Source organism: Puntigrus tetrazona, chromosome 15 (assembly GCF_018831695.1).
Source record: "Puntigrus tetrazona isolate hp1 chromosome 15, ASM1883169v1, whole genome shotgun sequence".
In the NCBI taxonomy this organism is placed as follows: Eukaryota; Metazoa; Chordata; class Actinopteri; order Cypriniformes; family Cyprinidae; genus Puntigrus; species Puntigrus tetrazona.
The window spans coordinates 2029188-2047544 of record NC_056713.1 but is presented as its reverse complement, the minus strand read 5'-3'; the positions used below and the strand labels follow the sequence as shown (position 1 = coordinate 2047544).

General features: G+C 37.8%; 1 protein-coding gene across 2 annotated transcripts in view; it reads left to right on the top strand.

Annotated features, from left to right (window-relative positions):
* fxyd6 (FXYD domain containing ion transport regulator 6) overlaps positions 1–17923 on the top strand; it is an 18616-nt gene extending 693 nt beyond the window's left edge. The window contains exons 2-10 of one of the 2 annotated variants that reach the window (XM_043259787.1): positions 10038–10091; positions 10210–10263; positions 12542–12565; positions 12669–12704; positions 14276–14350; positions 14749–14785; positions 14875–14924; positions 15008–15046; positions 15758–17923. In XM_043259787.1, the coding sequence (XP_043115722.1) occupies positions 10215–10263; positions 12542–12565; positions 12669–12704; positions 14276–14350; positions 14749–14785; positions 14875–14924; positions 15008–15036 (300 nt within the window). In that variant the 5' untranslated portion in view covers positions 10038–10091; positions 10210–10214 and the 3' untranslated portion in view covers positions 15037–15046; positions 15758–17923. The remainder of the gene's footprint in view (positions 1–10037; positions 10092–10209; positions 10264–12541; positions 12566–12668; positions 12705–14275; positions 14351–14748; positions 14786–14874; positions 14925–15007; positions 15047–15757) is intronic. The other variant, XM_043259786.1, reaches the window with a different exon arrangement.
* The last annotated feature ends 434 nt before the right edge of the window (positions 17924–18357 follow it).

The following is an 18357-nucleotide window of genomic DNA, read 5'->3' as shown; positions in this document are numbered from 1 at the left end:
GCTTCGCCTCATTAAAGCGCTGGGTTACTATTTACGTAACCCCCGCGCATCGTTTATGTCGCGTTTTGGCGTATCGTTATGTGAGAAACGTATTCGTTTATTGACGATACACTTCATTCTCCGTCTGGAACGAGAGGGGGAACGGTGAAGGTGTGCGAGCGGATTAGAGTTTAATTACTAAGAGCAAAATGTATCAGCGCGTGAAAAAAAAAAAAAAAAAAAAAAAGTGTGGGGGAAATGAGCTTTCAGTATGCGTGCTGAAGGAAACCCACAAGTTGGGAGGGGTGCGATGATGACCGCGACCGAGCTCCGCGCACAACAGGTAGCGCGTTATCTTCGGCGCCGATCGATGCGTTCTAAACGGAGGGCGCAGAGTTAAAGTGCTCGTTACGCGGCGCGCTCTGGAACACCCGATTCAGTGGTTGCATTTACTTATCTTAATATTATAGCAATTCAAATCAAAATATCACGTTCTTTTCTGGTAAGTAGTCGTGTCATAAGTGGGATGAAGTGGGCTTCACAAACAAACCCCTTCACAGTGAAGACAAGATGATCGTTATTAAAGTGTTCTCGTACCCCTACAATTTATAAATTCATTAAATGCATCTCACGTCCCGCGTTTATGTGATTTTATATAATGCGCTGTTACGCACTAAATGCCATCGCGTTGCCAAATAACGTCTGATGTGCCAAAATGTCTGAGCAAGGTATTGTCGTGCCCTTTTTAAACAACGATAGCCCTCATTTTCAGTTTCTAGGTCGGCATCGCTATCTCTATCAAAACTACAGCCAGCTTTTTGTACTAATAATCGTAATCACCTGACGAATACAGTTGCCATAGCAATATTTCTGCACCCTGGTAGAGGCGCGTCTGGCAGCGCGCCAATGAAAGCTTTGTTGTCATGGATACAATTTACCCTCGTTGTGGTTGTGATGAAAGACTGAAGGGTCTCACCTTAAATAGTCTACGATGACCTATTGTTCGCAACGAAATGTTATTCGATAAACTGAAATCCTAGATATGCCACGATAACTCTTCTGAAGCATGGTAAGGAGTAATTATGGTTGACACTGTATTTGACAGCTGGTGTATTAATCAGAAATCATATGAGGTTACCAAAAAAGAAAAGAGTATACAGTGCGTCATTGTTGTTTCGCATTGCATACTAGCATTTTCTGTTATCAACACCCACTCGGGCATTTCAGCAGTTTACTTATGCTGTATCACATTATTTCCAAATGAAAGAGATGCAATTTAGTTGATCACAAAGGGGTCAGATATAATTTTGCTCATAAAAACAGAGGAAGGGAGGGAAGGGAAACGGTCACAGCATTCTAAGCTCAAGGCAAATAATGAAGTTTGTGCTGGAGGTGAAATTATGATAGACACACTGTAAAAATAAATTAATAAAAACAAATAAAACATAACTTTAATCTTCTGCTATGGAAAAAAAACTATAAAAGCATACTAACCACTATAGGTCTGCACAATTAATTTACTAATGTTACTAATTGCTACAATTATGTAATCATCCAAAGTGGACATTAATTATTCAAAAGTCCACTTATGTTATTCTGTGTGCTCTTTTATTTAATTGTTTTTCTCTACAGGTTATTTTAAGTGTTATATTTTTTTGTTTTAGTATAACACTGCAATTCCAATTATAGTTTTGTCTTTTTTTATTTAAAGAATAAACCGATTTAATATATAATGGAAATTTGAGGCGTAATACTATAGAAAAGATTTTTTCAGTTATGTTTTTTTGTTTTATGTTTAGGTAAAAATATGGCGTTGCAGTTGCTTCAAATAATGGTATAATCTTTTTATTGTAAATAGGTATAATCGTTATTATTAATACAATTTTAAGGGAATAATCAACAGTTATGATTTTTGTCATAATCGTGCAGCCCTACAGTGAAAATTACATAAGAGTACACGCAACACAGACATGCTGTGTCATCCGACAGAACACCTTCAACATATAACAGATACTGGAAGTGAGAGAGAAGTGTTTTTTTATGTCTGAAATATGAAATATTCGCTACATGGATTGCAAAAGCAAAGTGTGTAAAAGCCGTAATAATTAGCACCGCAGCATTATAAAACCATTAAAGCGTTTAAATGAACATTTACTTTTTGTTATTTTCAATACGGAAAAGTGAAATGCTAAAACACAGGTTCAATACGTGAACCCTGGCACGTTTTATTATGCAGATGTCTGTATTGCTGTGATTTAATTACGCTAAATATCCACAGACTGTCGCTAAAAGTTAATGTTCTATCATGTTGCAAATATGCCCTACACCCAATCCAAACCTACACCTGCCCGAAGGCCATATAAAAAAGTATGTGTTGATGCAACCGTGTCATTTCAATTTCCTTTTATGCAGATTTGAACTGTTTTGTCGAACAGTAGTTACACGAGAGCTTTCGTCGTGTACATGAGCTGCCGGACAAACCCACCATCTGTGAAAACTCAGATATGAAGCTAGGAAAATTACACTTTATTAATCGAAACTGTAAATTTGTGCGAAAAGAAATAAAAGGTGAGTTTTACCGCCTCTAGTGTTCAGTGCAGCGATATGTACTTAATGGTGTCTCTCTAAAAAGTGCACCCAGGTACATTTTTGCCATGATTTTTTTTGCATTATTTTAGCATTATGTGTCTTATATGGACTACGTGTTATTTTTCGTGCGGTCATTTGCACCATATCATCTTATTGCAGCATTTTCAGTTGTTTAATGACCAATTTATGCATAAATACATCCATTTTCTAAATCCAAATACTTTTCCTTAAAAACCCAAAACGCTTTATGTAAAAATAAATAAATAAATGAAAAATAATTGATCTTAGCTGCATGTGTTTCCTATCACACCCCGCCTAAAATAGAGATGGCAACTGGCATGACAAGTTTCTCTCCTGGTTGGAGTTTTTAGTGAGTCTAAAGCGTGTAAAGGAGAAAGCTAATTAGATGGGGAGAGAAACTGCTCCAGTTCTGGCAGAATAAAGGCGTGTAAACACTTGCGCTCTTCTTACACCTAGTCATGAGAGCTCTCAGTCAGCGCCAGGCTCTGTTGATGATATTATTCACTCTCATTCATAGCACGAGTCACATCAATGAGGTCAGATTCTCTCAGCTCCTGACATATGGTCTACCAACTACCGCTTACACGATCAAGCTGCATTCGATGACGAAAAACCGTTCCTTCAAAAATAGCGCAGCAACATATGCACTTCGTTTGTGACTGGTTGGCGTCTTACATAAGATGCTCTTCTGTTACGTGATGATCGTGGCGGGACACTCGAAAACGTTATGATGCAAGCACCTAAAACTAAAACTCAAGAGTAAATGAAAAGCGAATTTACATAATCTAGGTCGACTCTGCCAAAGCCTTTGTGAGTTTGCGCAGGCAGTCGTTTGTTTGTGTTTGCAACTCGTCAGTATAGAAATCCATAATTCATACGACAGTCATCGCAAGTAAATTATGTTTCGTCTCGTTCGCAAGACATCCAGATATAGAGTCAGTCTTCCTTTTGTCCTCCTGGGAGCACAGGAAATATCTGTGGCCGACAACATAGTCTCAATTGACTTTAAGAGGGAATTACATGGGTCAGCGACTGACTGGGGAGGCTTTTACTCGGAAGGAGAAACGAATTGGTGCATCTAACTATAGCAGTCTGTCAATATGTCTGCTGGGGTCAGAGGCTGTGTTTGATAATTAATGTCAGACGAGTCTCATCTCCTGGCGTCCGTGAGTTACCAACTGGCTTCTACTTGTAGTTCAAAAGGTGCGAAGCAAATGGATCACAACCTTAAGAAGATTACGCATCCCCAAGATATGGGAAATAAATCACATTTGCTTCGTACTTATTAAATGGTACGTGAGAAAGCAAATGATGCAAAAGTTGTGAAAAACTCCTAACTTCAATCAACTACAAAATTCATACAGTGCTCCAGTACAGTGCTGACTGGAAATGAACATTAGAGGTGCATTCAGTACCTCGGAGCAGGAAACACTCCAAAGCCTGGGATCCTTAGCGAATCATTCATTGCAAACCAGATGTTTGTAGCATTTTTCAGACTGCCAAAGTTACGTGATTTTGGTAAACAAGGCTTTGTTACATTATAAGTATTTCTGTGATTCATGGGTTGGCAGAGATTGCTCCCCAGTGGTGATCTATCAAATCTTTTAAACATTTTGAATCAGTTATGACTCCAGTGGCAGACCGTTGAATCAGTGTGTATGGTTTTTACCTAATCTTGGATCAGTTTCAGAAAATTGTGGACAATATAATGTCTACAGATTATTAAAACGGTATTTTACTCGCCCTATATTGAACAGCTGTGTCAAATGAATTTCCACGTTTAGCCATAATACGGCACCTGCAGCTAAATCATCCATGCATCCATCCATTTTCCAAAATGTTTGTCCAATGTGGGTATAGCATACATATCATACAGGTATACATTTCTTCTTAATTGATTATTAAATAGTTGAATGAGGTCTATATGGGTTGCTACCTGGTCTCATGGCATAAATGTACCTTTTTAGCGAGACACAAAATACGTCCAAACAAGTACATATCACTGCAGTTTCCAAAAGAAACGAACACTAGGGTAGTAAACATTTAATTAATAAAGTGTAATTTTCACACAGTTACTTTGCTTGTGAACATTTGTAAAGTTGTTGCTTTGACTTTTAGCTGCGTATAGCTCAGTATATACTGTATCCTGTTGCGGTTCAGTTGTGAGAGAACATCCAACAGGTCCACACGCACATCCTGATTGCTGAGTTCTTTGTGTTCCTGGAACAACATTTTAATCTAAAAATGTAATTTTGACCATGTCTCTACACCTAAACCTAACCCTAACCCTACCCATGAGCAATACCAAACAATCAGAGGACATGATAGATGAATGACACGGCTATAAAAGCACCACACACTGATTTTAAGTCTAAACTTCATAAAAACTATAAACTGGTTCTTCAAATCTGATTGGTTACACATGCAGGCAATTTTTTGAAACCGCGCAGACAGCGTACAACAGCACATGCGAGTTGAATGTTGAGACAGAGCAAGTCAAGTAGGCGGTACTGAGTACGTGTCGAGCTCATTCATCCACACTCATCCGAGTATACTTTAAAAGCTTTGCGGCCGCAGCTGTGCGCGAGACTGAACAGAACTCGGGAAGTGAAGTATACACTGCAAAGTGATTGTGAGTAACTGTTGCTGTCATGGCCGATCTATTTTAGAACCAGCCGGTATCAAAATAATCTGCAGGCGCGGGCCAGATATTATTGCTGGCGGGCCAGTTTTGGCTGTTGCTGACCACTGGTATAAGGGCTTTTTTCAAACACGCATTTAACAAAAACAAACAAGCAAACAAACAAATAAATAACAGCAACACTTCCAAAATGTTACCTTCCATTTTAAACAAATTTGAAATAATGGAAAAAAAAATTCAATATCACGTACAGACCCACACTTTCTTAAATACCATTAAAAGGTGTTTGTTTAGTCATGCATAGACTACTTATTGACTTTCTATCCACAAAGAAACTTATTTGAGGTCAACGAGGAACCAGTGATTTATCCAAGCACATTTGTGAAGAAGAAAAAACGTATCCTAACTCTATCCCTACCAATAACTCTCTTTAGTCAGTGCCATCGATAAAATCGATTTTTATGGGTGGGCACTCTTTACTCTGAAGTGTGGATGGTTTCTGTTCATTTCTCTAAGGGACTGCTTGCCGTTGGGAGGAGTCAAACTCATTTGACAGTTGTTTACAATATACCCACAATGCCCTGTTACATCACATTATAGAAGGTTTGCAATTGCCGTTAGTACTATTATCTGTGACCTAAGACTGTATCTTTAGGTAAGATTGAACCAGTTAAACAAACTAACAACTTTGTTGTTATTATCGTCTCATTCTGGTCCCTATGAATTCATGATGAGTCTGATATCGTCCATTAGCAGAACGCAGTGCCTCTAGAATGTGTGACATGATGATAAGAAAGAAGCTCTTAAAAAATTAAAAAAACAAAGATAAGGGAGGCATTACGCTGTGTTAACATTATCACACATAAGATCGCTGTAAAGCCATGTGTCTGTAGATACAGCTGAAAAGAAAATTAGGTTCAGATGGTAGCCATAGAACTAAATTTCCCAGATGCCCACCATTTCCTTGTGCTTTTGGCTTATTTGCTCCTTCTGTTTGGACATCTGGTAACCAAGAGGTCTGCTGTATCTGTTGGCTCTAATGAGTACAACATTATGAGACATAATTGCATTAACTATAGTTACTCTACAGAGAGAAAATCCCATTAATCCAAAGACTAATATGTCCCATATTCAGAGTATTGTCAAAAACTGTATTGACCTTTTCAATGGCCAAAAATTTGTTGTGGTTTCTGCCTTACAAAGTGCCAAAGCACTATTATTTCAACCAAGTTACAAATCTGAGACTCAAACATACAGAACTTCAATAGTTCAATAGGTAATCCTGGTAGCACCAGTTTTAAGAACAAGACAATTTAGTGTTTTCTCCAAAAAAATTCAGCATAAACAATGTTGCAGGGTTGTTTTGCTGGTCCGTGTTATGCTTTCTCATTCTAGACAAAATGTCAGACTGTTATGGAAGCCCTTTTCTGCCAATTAATCCAAAAAAAAGATTTTTTTTCTCAGAATTATATGATATAAACTTGAAATTTCATATAAATACATGCGTCATATAAATACATTCTGAGAACATATTGGACTTTTTTTCTTCTTAGAGTTTATTTTTTATTCATCATTCTGACTGACCGGTGATTTGACCAATCTGAAAGCATATATTACGCTGCTATCCGCCAGCGATCTGTCACTACACATTAAAGAACCACATAGTTTTATATTAATAGAATTTATTTAAAAATGACAGTATTGTATTATGGCCATACGTGTTGCCTTACAATTTAAACAGAGTTATATGAACGCAGTGTGTATTAGCAGCATCATGTTAATCCTAGGAACAATGTTTTCTCAGAATGACCCGGTTCTCTTTACAGGTTGACCATGACACCATTTAGAGATGACGGTGCCCTACTTAACAGCAGGGTGGCAATGGCAGGGCTGGCTCTAAAGGTTTGGGAAGCAGCAGGGTGGTTTGGTATTTTTAGTTTAGTATTTTTCTTGTGTGTAAAGAAGATTATGGAAGTAATATCCATAACTTGTTATAATGACTTAAATATGTTAAAGATGACTTTAAAAAAAAACTATAATTGTCCTGCCTGGTCTCACGAGTGCCCTAAACGGTGCCTAGGTGCACTTCTTAGCAAGACACGTACCAACAAGTACATATTAATGCAGTTTCCAAAAGAAATTAACACTAGAGTCAGTACAACTTCGACACCTTTTCACACATTTACAGAGTTTCGATTAATAAAGTGTAATTTTTGCACAATTACTCAAGAAATATCATGTCATGACTTCAAAACAATATTAATATGCTGGGATATTTGAAAACTGATGCTTTTGAAACATTAGTATCACACATATCCAGCTTCATACCTATGGGCTCTCATATATATGAAAAGGTTCGTATCTCATGGAGTCCAGAGAGGTACTCTTGAGGCGAGGAGCTTCAAAACTCTGCAGTGAAAGATGCAGTAAAGCACGAAAAAATGGTATTGCACAAAAAGCGCACAGAGATACATATTTTAGGAGACCAGGTTGTAATTGTCACATGGTGGTTAGATTATTATAAGTTTGAAAGCTGAGCTCAACGACTGTGTCGTGATTTGGTAAATAAATTATCCATTTGAAAATATTGTACCTGTGACACAACCCATTTGTTGAAACACTCAGAAAAAAAGGATAAATGTCCTTCCTGCGGTCAAGGGCAGTTAATCTGCTCTACACCGTTTCATTTGCTTGTCGATGGCTCTTCAATGCTTAATGTTCTAGTAAATGACACTGTTCTGGGTCCCTGATAGCTGTCGTAGGGATTGTGAAACCGCTGACAGAATCGAGCAATACCCTGCTTATGACACAGAACAAACGACTTCTGTAACAAATGTTTGTACAGCACTCATTGACAGAAAGTTAAAGAAAAAGACGTATAGAGAAAGTAAGACAGCTCACTTTAAAGGCAAATGCGTGTTAAGTATGCTTCTATCATTTTGCATGCTTCCACAGATTTTAAACTGTACAATATTATCATATTGAAATAAGGTAATAAATGCAAAAAAATGTTCATATGAACACCTTTATAGATGCACAAATACTAGAATATTGAATTCAAGTAATTCATAGACTAATACACGTACCAATAAATGGGATGAATTCTGTAAACATAAATGTAAAACTCCAAAATATGATAACAAATTATTAAACCGCATGTGTAGTTTTAATATCAAATTCAGTGTTTTTGCTAAAAAAAAAAGTAGTAATTACTTATATCTCTTTGGGTTTGAGTCCTTTGTTCATCATGTGACCGCCCCATAAATTTTAACCAATGCAGCAAATGTAAACATTTATAAAATGTAAGAATTAAAAAGCTACAATTTGGTGCCAGAAACACCTAACATAACTTTGTAAAAAAAAAATAACTCAACGACAGGTGACGGAAAGTATTATTTGCACGTGTTTTGAGTCTTGCTTATTTAAAGTGTAAGAGAGCTCACTCGCGCACTCCGCGATGAACTAAGGAGGGTGAGAGCTTTTAAAGAGAGCTTTTCAAAATTATTAAGCTAGTTTGTGAATGTGATATTGATTTAATAGACAGTTCAATTTAATTACAGTTTAATAAACAGGTTAAAAGCCTATTAAGTTGTCTGACTATACCACTACGGCCTTATTTTGCTACAAAAAATAGTTGTAAACTAATCTAATGAGTCAGTGACGATTACCCATTCATAAAGACAGCCACCTGATTCATTGATGAATGAATCATTTGAATGAACTCACTTTTGTGTTCTGAGCCACCTCTGCTGTACAGATATGCTTTTTATCAAATGTTTTTATTAATACTCATTTCATGCGACGATAATGTATTCGTCAGATTAAATTGTTTTCATTCGAAAAGTAAAAAAAAAAAAAGCTTATAAACATGAATTTTTTTTTTTATTTCATTTAGATTACATACTTTTAATAAAACTTGAAAAATGCCATTACAATGGTAAAAATATATTGTTTTGGTTCATGCTGTTGATTGTCATTTATTTATTTGATATTTTATTGCTTGCTTTTTTTGGTAAAATTCAGTACTGAGTGCACTACAGGAAACACTGAAATCAAAATGAAGAATATTTTAATTTGCAGCATTAAAGGTTCGGTGACAGAATGAATGATTAAAGGTAGTTAGTAATCATGCTATTAATTGTACTGTAACAGCTAGTCTAAATTAGGACCCTTTAACAGATTATAAAGATGATGTCATGTCACTGACTTTGTTTTGTTCTCACAGTCAACTTATTGTTCCACAATTACCTACAAGGTAATATAATAATTATAATAATTATTAAATAATCCATGCAGTGCAGTCCAATAGGTCTAACTGAATCTGACCTAATGGCACAGCTGATTGGTTCTCTCCTGTATCGGTAGCCAATGAGCTCACTGCTCAGCATTCAAATATATGACTAATGCTTGCTGTAGCAATTTGCAGAACCTTCCCCACCTCTATATAGTATATGACTATAATGATATAATTAAAATACATAAAACTAAACAATAGTTTTACTGCATTTTTGATTGTCTGGTATGCTCAACAAATGCGCATCAATCAATAAGTCAATCAATCAATCAATCAATAAATATGTACATATGTAAATATACACGGATCCCAATCCTTAGAACGGCAGCGTCTGTTTATATTGTAAAATAATTCGACAAACAGTGTAACATCCTGACTTGCGTTACTACTTAATCCAGCCATTTCATAAAATGTCAGAAAAAAAGCAGGGAACATATTTCAAAAACCACAAGATACGTATTTGTGATATTTATGAGTCTAAATTCGACTCTGTGCTCTTTCAATATTGCATAGGTACAGTGACAACGCGCCAGTCAAGGACGGAGCATAATCGTGATTATAAATAATGTGAGCTTGTGAGAACTTTCTAGTCTTTCTGTACATGGTGCAGCATGTAACCCACTAACACCGATTCTCACTCTATTTACTATCTCTTTCTCACTTTCTTTCTCTCTCCTCATTGCAGTTGCCATGGAAACTGTTCTGGTCTTCCTTTTTTCCCTCCTAGTCTATGTGGCGGGTAAGTCCCCCCCCCCCAGTCCATTTCACTCTAGACTCCCTGTGTCTGCTGGGATTGGAAAGAACTGGAAAAGCATGGGGCAAAGGCATGACACGACGCATTAGCGCCATCCTAGAGTTCTTAACTGAAAATTTGATCAATGACCTCTGTAATCTGGGATCCCGTGTATGTGCGTGTGCTCTCTATAGTTCTCCATTAGACTCGTCTAAAGCTGTGTTTGTGCTTTAACATGTCTGTGAATTGCTGTCAAGCTTTTGCCAAACAAACTTAATTTGTGAAATGAGAGCATCCATTTAAATAACACTCCACCTTATCCACAATTAGGCCACATTAAACTGCCAGCAGATGTGCACCAGATTCATACGCACGCACACACACACACACACACACACACACACACACACACACACACAGAGAGCTCTCTAACTGGTAAAAAATTCATCCTTTAGCTTTGTTAACAAGTCCCTCGCCCACCACTAAAAGCTTTGCTGACTAGTTTTTATCTGGTTATCTTTCACACTGCTACCACTATATTCCCTCCATTGAAAATAAAGGTGAGATAAAGCTCTTTATAGAATCTCAGATGCCAGTACTGCTTACCGTTGTTCCACAAATCAGTGTAGACAAAATGTAGTAATTTTCAGTATTAAAGATTTCTCTACAGCTGGTTCAAGCTGGTCCCAAAGATTCTGGAGTAATCTTGTCATCTCCTTCAGAATGTTATAATTGGTGCAGAGCAGACTTCTAAAGCAGGTGTCAGTGTGTCCTGACTTTGTACATGCTCATCTGGATCTTACGCTTTCTTCACACATAGCATCAAAATGGCAATTTACTGGTACTGGTAATATTTCATCATTTAATCATGATCTCAAACCGGTAATTGACCAGTCTCCTCTTTTTTAATACTCCGTCCTTCTTAAATTCTTTCATTCACTGTCCCTTTCTTCTCTTTATTGGTTCTTCTTGTATAGTCCCTTCCTTCTATCATCCATTTTCTTTATTTACTGTCCCTTTTTTCCATTCATTGACTTTTTTCCTTCCTTCTTTGTCCCTTCATTCCCTTCATTGTTCCTCTTTTCCATCTTTATTTCTTTCTACATTTTCCTTCTCGCCCTCCATCTATCATTTCTTCACTGTCTTTTCTTCTTGTCATTTTATTTGTTCCTACAGTGTCCTTATGTTCCCTTTATTCATATTCCGTCACTTTTTTTCTATCACTCTCCTTTTCTTCCCATCTTTCCTCCTTCAATCCATCCATCCTTCCTTCTTTCGCTGTCCTTTTCATCCCTTCATTCTTCCATCATCTTTCCATCCTTTACTGTCCTTTTATTCATTCATTCTTCCATTCACGCATCCTACCTTCACTGTCATTTTCTTCCCTCCCTCGCTCCCTTCCATCCATCCATCCTTCAATGTTCTTTCCTTTCTTTCATCCTTCTGTGAATCAATCCATCCATCCATCATTTTTCCCTCCCTTCCTTCCTTTCTTCCTTGCATCCATCCACCCTTCACTATCCTGTTCTTCCCTTAATTCTTTCTTCCTTCCATTATAAGTGTGTTATTTTTCATCAACCTTTTTTCCCCCACTCTTCCTTCAGGCATCTATGAGTAAAAATGTCTGAAAGTAAAATGATCAACAGAGCTATAAAGCTATAAATACCTTCAATTGTCAAATTATCCGCTGTCGAACATTATATTAAGAGACTTTTATATAGATGATTTGATTTAATAAACTGCCAGACTTGTATTAAACACTGTTAACTCCTTAAAAGCTTATTCCAGTCTAGTATACAATCAACTGTATTGTAACAATATATGGGGTTGATTCAGACAATTTTAAAAGCATAAGTCCCATCCTAGAGTGTTTAAAAAATCATTTTTTAACTTGTTTTAGTGCTACAGTGAAGACAAATCAAGATGTTACTCATTATGAGCTTTCCCTCCTGTCTCACGGGCATCGATTTAGTCTAATGGATTCTCAGAGTATGATATACAACAAATTGTATTGACCCTGTCAAAACCCCTGTTATTATGCCAGAATCAGATCACACATTCATTAGGCAGTGTCACATTCCTGCCAATACTGCATCTAGCTTAGGGCTCTGCGATCTTTCTCAACAAGCAAAAACACCCACCACACACAACATAATGCAATGCTGAAATCTTGTTTCACATATTGGACGTTTTTGTGAATATAAAGATCCATAATACTAATGATTCCTCTGTTTTTCTCTTTTCTCATAATGGATTTGGCCTCTGCATTGATCTTCCGTCTCAGCTTTGTCTGAATCTGCTGTCCAAGGCAAGTTATGCTTTATTTCATTCGCCACATCACTACATATTACCATTTTACCTCATATATGTATAAAAAGCTTCATGTGTAATTTCTTATTGTTTTCAATCAGATGGAAAAGACAAGGGATTGAAACCATTTGTATACGGTATGAATCAATACTTACTAAAGCTTACACAGTTCAGTATTTACTTACATAACAAGGATTGTGGCACTTTATAAGGAACATACTTCTTGAACAGCAGGTACCCAGACAGGTGGCTTGCGTTACCTGTACAGACACACTTCGTACAGTCATATTCATCTGTGCCATCAGAATGCAATTACACCCTAATGCAGCATATCAAAATGAGATCTAAATTAGATTTTTTGTTTCTTAAATTTTAGCCAGTATTTTGATCATCTCCAGACACTATTTAATATCTGGAAATTTGTAAATAGTCCTGAGTGACTTGAGTAATTATATTTTGTATCCACTCAAACCACATTTGCAGCATGCGGCCACATGGTATTTGTTTGTCTTGATGCATCTTGGGCAGCTGTAAAGAACCTGTCAATGAAATATGTGGTTAAACAAGGGTCGTTCCAGATGTAAATAGAGCACATGTAATAAAAAGATTGCAGGTACTACAACAAGCTGTACAATCAGACGGGCAGTTGTCAGGGAAGAAACCAAAAAGCCGGTTTCCAACTGACAGAGCTCCAGAAATCTTTGGCTGCCCAACCACTTCAGCCCTACACAAGTTTGGCCTCTTTTTGAGAGTGGCTAGAGGCAAGCCACTTCTGAGTGAGGCCACAATTACAACATCACGCCTCGAGTTCGCTAGAAGCAAAAAGCTGCAATCTTCAGACAGATCATTTTTTTTTTAGTTTGAGTCCAGAGCTTATCTCTTGGGCCTGCGAGCTGGTGTTGTGTTTGACAGAAACAAAATTCAGCCGAACACCCAGGATGGATGGATGGTGGGAACTTAGCGGTTAATGTTACAACTGAGCTATGTACCTTAACCCCAAATTGCTCCAGGGGTTTTCCTTGGAAAAATGCATTGGAGACTGCAGTATTTGCAGAATAACTAAAAACACACACTGGCCTAGGGTGATCTGTGACATTGAAAGTTCAGGGCTAGTAACAAAAATGCTGCATATGTGTAAATGCATTAGAATTAACTATTTCATTCAGCTAGAGATCTGTATCTAAGGCACAGATAATCCAAGAAATGACTTTAAAGACAGACAGCGATCCAAGTATATAGCAAATCAAGTGTTCAAACTAAAATTGCTATGGTCACAAATACCTATACTGTTAAAAAAATATAATAATTGTTTTAAATAAAATTAAAATGATTTCTTTAAGAAATTCAGTCTAATTCAGTGTGTTACTTTGCAATTCTGTGAGAAGGACTCGACGAGTTAAACAAACTTAAAAAGTTTTAATCTTCTGCAAAGTAACAGAAATATCAATATAGTTTCATACGGGCAGATAGAACAAAAACCACACGCATTAAAGACGAAGTCGGACAAACTGAATACAAACACACTGGACTTAAATACACAACGTAAATACTTAATAAACGAGACGCAGCTGAACACGATAAGACAATTAACTAAAAGTAGGTCACACAGGGCACATGGCCCAAGACAAAAACAACAACAAAAAGGAGTCCACGTGTGACAGTTGCATTAAACTTTTTTTTTTAACATAAGCTTTTATTTCTCAAACAGACTACGAGAGTTTGAGGATTGGCGGATTGGCGTTTGCTGTGGTGCTGTTTGCTCTGGGAGTGCTCCTTATTCTCAGTAAGAAACATTTTTCTTCATGTATTATTTTGAACTCATCCTCTTCGTTCAGAAGCTAAACCATGCAGATATTAGCACAAAACAAAAGAGATCAGAGAACAAAAGCTAAACCGAGCTGCCGCACAATAGATAACAATTATACAGCGGTGCTTTTATTCCACTAAGCATGAGATGAAGTTGTATTATGAAACGGAGATGCATGAATATATGTCACACTCACTGGCAGAGATATAAATGAAGACGTGCTTGCCATCAACATCTCATTCGAGTTACAAGAATAACATATGTGAGGGATTATTATCCCAGTCATTATCACAAAATAAAACCCGACGGGTCGTTTGTATGGTTTGACATTCATCCGTTTGATCTAAAGCGTTTTGCTTGTGTGCACTCTGCAGGCCGCAGATGCCGCTGCAGTATCAACCAGAAGCCCAGGTAAGTCCAATACAGCCTTTCTGATTCTCTGTGCTGCATGGGTTTATAACCATCGCTTGTGATTTTCTTCGCACTATATATTTTCTCAGGGCTCCAGGAGATGAAGAAGCTCAAGCAGAGAACCTCATGGTCTCCAAGGGTGAGATTCAATACGATCTCTTATAATACGCATTGGTCATTTTTAAGAGCAGGTTTAACTGATGTTCTTTTTTTTTCATAAAGCCAAGGAGACCCCTAAAGCTGAAAACTGAAACAGTCCAGGTACAGAGACATTTTCTGCAATCTGTGTCTCATAAAAATATGTACCTCTGTGCACTTTTTGAGCGACACCATTTTTACATGCGTTACTGCTTTTTTTAAAGTAAAATATCCACTGAGTGGTGCTAAAACACAGATTCGATGCTTGAACATACGTCGACGTATGTATTGTGGCGGTTCAGAATGGACTGTTGCTGAAAGTTAATGCTCAGTCATTTGGGAAATATGCCCTATGCCAAATCCAACCCTAAATCTACCCGACAGGGTCACCAAATGCAAAGCTGATTTAAAAACGCATTTGTTACATGGTAGAGTTTAGGTTGGAGCTCGTCGCCTCTAAAGTACATTCCTTTACTTCTGAAAACCCATGGATAGGAAGCTGGATATGTGTGAGGCTAATGTTCAAAAGCATCAGTTTTCAAATCTCCCAGCATATTAATATTGTTCTGAAGTCATACTTTAATAATCGAAACTCTATACATTTGTATGAAAAGGAATAAAAGGTGTCAGAGTTTTACTGCCTCTAGTCTTCATCTCTTTTGGAAACTTCAGTGATATGTACTTATTGGTACATATTTCGTGTCTTGCTAAAAAGTGCACCAAGGTACGTTTATGCCACGAGACCGGGTTTTTCTTTTTGAAAGTGTGATTATGGAATCAGAAATTAGCAGAACGCTTGCTTTACTATGTAATATCGGCTGTATTTCTTCTCAGTGATGTTGAACACATAGCTGTGGCTGAACAACTTCACTGATGCTGCGGATGCTGATGATGATGAAGCTGATTCCAGACCACGGCTATGAGAGGATAGCGAGGAGACAGATTTGTGGGGGAGGCGACTATGACTTGGATTTTTAATGGGTCAGTGTCTTGTACGTAGACCTCTAGTCCTGTCACGTTAACAGTAACCGTATCCGTCTTTTCGTCCGTGCCCTTTTGCAACAGTCCGTCTTGAGTGAGTTGTTTTAGCAAAACTAGCCACTTTCTGCAGATCATTCTTAACATTTTTGGCTCCTCCCCAACCGAACTTGTGCATGAGGTTTAAAAGGAACAGTTCACCCAAAAATGTATATTCTCCTTCCAAATCTGTATGCAGTTATTTTTTTAGCGTTGAACACGAGAACAGATCATATTAAAGATTGTTCGTTTAGCCCTTGTTATATAATGGCAAAACCTAAAAAAGAACAAAAACACTATAGTTGTAATTTTTGGTTGAACTGTCTCTTAAAAAAACAAAAACAAAAAAAAAAAAAACATCTTAACATCCAACAGTGATTAACTGTTATCGTTATTGTTGGTAAGACCACTTGTTATTGTCATTTGTGTCGCACCTGCTGTTTTTTCTCTTGTAGATTGTATAGATTATATGCACAAATATTTAAAGTATTTAATATAAGTATTGATTCATATGTGGTGCAGAAAATATATTTGAATATACGGTGTATGCATGTGTGCGCGCGGATGAATAGACCCTATAGAGTTTGTATGAATGCGTGTGTGTGTGTGTGTGAGTGTATGTATGCCCACATTCAGGGCTCCTCCTCCCGACAATCTTTCGACCATTGTACCCAGACCAAGCACAAAAACAATACAGTACCACCACTGTACCACAGGGGGCCGTCCTCTGATCAGCTGCAACACTGCCGGGCTCAAAGCCCCCATTCGGACCCACAGCCTAAATGTCTGCGGCCTGAGAGCAAGACCGCAGAAGCAGTTCACTTCACCATAGTGCCACAAACTCGTGTCGTTTATCTTTACTATCACATGTCTTCTGTAGCCTACGTATTCACTTTCTTAAAAGGAATAGTTCACCCACAAATAAATATTTTAGTATTGTCTACTCACCCTCATGTCATTAAAGCTTGTTATGTGGAGCACAAAAGGAGATATTTTGCTGAACGTCCAAGCAGCTGTTTCCATACGGTAAAATCAAGCATAAGGTATAATAGAGCATATGCAGCCGAACTTTATTTGTGTGCGGACACAGGCCCTCATGGTTTTATTGTAGTAAAAGTGCTGTAACCAAGTTGTTTCGGGACAGTTTTACTACAAATACCTTGGTTAAACTACGGTTTCTGTGATTAATTTTCATAAGGGTTGGAAAAAGTTCTGATGAATATGACACAATAAGTGGAAACACTTCAAGTTGTCGACAGATTTATCGAATTATACAGGATTTCCGGGAGACGTGTGTCGTGTTATTTTAACTGTGAGAGCTTATCGAGATCAACTAAACACTGGATTTGAAAAAGTATGTGACATTTAAATTTCGCAGCACTTAAAATACGTGCAAGAGTTTTACATTTCCACGCCCCGAAACGAAACGCTGAGTGAAACAAATTGTGATTGGTTGTTTGACGTGTCAGTCAAACTGCCTCATGGGCGGGCCTTGGCCAATGAACGCTACCACGGATTCCAGACCTTCAGCCGTCGGCCTGGTGGTCTGGCTACGCAAGACTACGGTGAACTTTGACTACATGAGGTTGAGTAAACAATGACAGAACATTTTTGGGCGAATTAATGCTTTCATATCACTCATATTTATAAACACTGTTCAATGGGACCAAAATATCGGCCTCTAAAGAGACCAACCTTTGCATTTGTGTGCGTCTGCGTATGTATGTGAGTGTGTGTGTGTGTTGTTCCACACATCACTTGCTGTGATAAACCTACGAGAGCTGTAGAAATGTAGGCCAGTTTATAAAGAGAGAAGCGTTCCACAGAATATTAATCACATGTATTCAAGAACACAGTCTAACGCTACAGACGCTTCGCTATTAGAGAGGAATTTAATACATATTCATCTCATATCTGTGCAGCTGCTGTGTATGGCCGCTCTTTGTGCTTCGAAATAAATAAAGTCTTTGTCTGACACAGGCATCGGTGTGTGGATTTGTCTTTTTTGAAGCATCTGAACGGACGCCAAGCCTCAGTCAATCTCTCTTTTTCTGGTTCTTTTAAAAAGGTCATGCATCACCTGCTAGAAAAAGACGGCTCTCTTCAGTGCATCAGGTAAAACTTTATTTAAGACCGTTTGGACTTGGTCATCCATCAGAATGATCGATCTGACACCATCGTAGCATCTCGTACCGACGTCCGAGAGCTCTCTGAGGTCCATTGCTTCAAAGGCGAGAAAGAAAATGGCCACGATCACTCCCAGCGTTTTATACTGTGATGTAATTGGACTTCCCTTGGGCAATGACTCCAAAGGTTGGGCTCAGTGGTATTTTATCATAGTTTGAAGGCCGGTGTTTATGGGCTAATAAATGCGTTTCAAAGAATGGTTGGCCCGTCCGATTTACGAATGCTCTGGG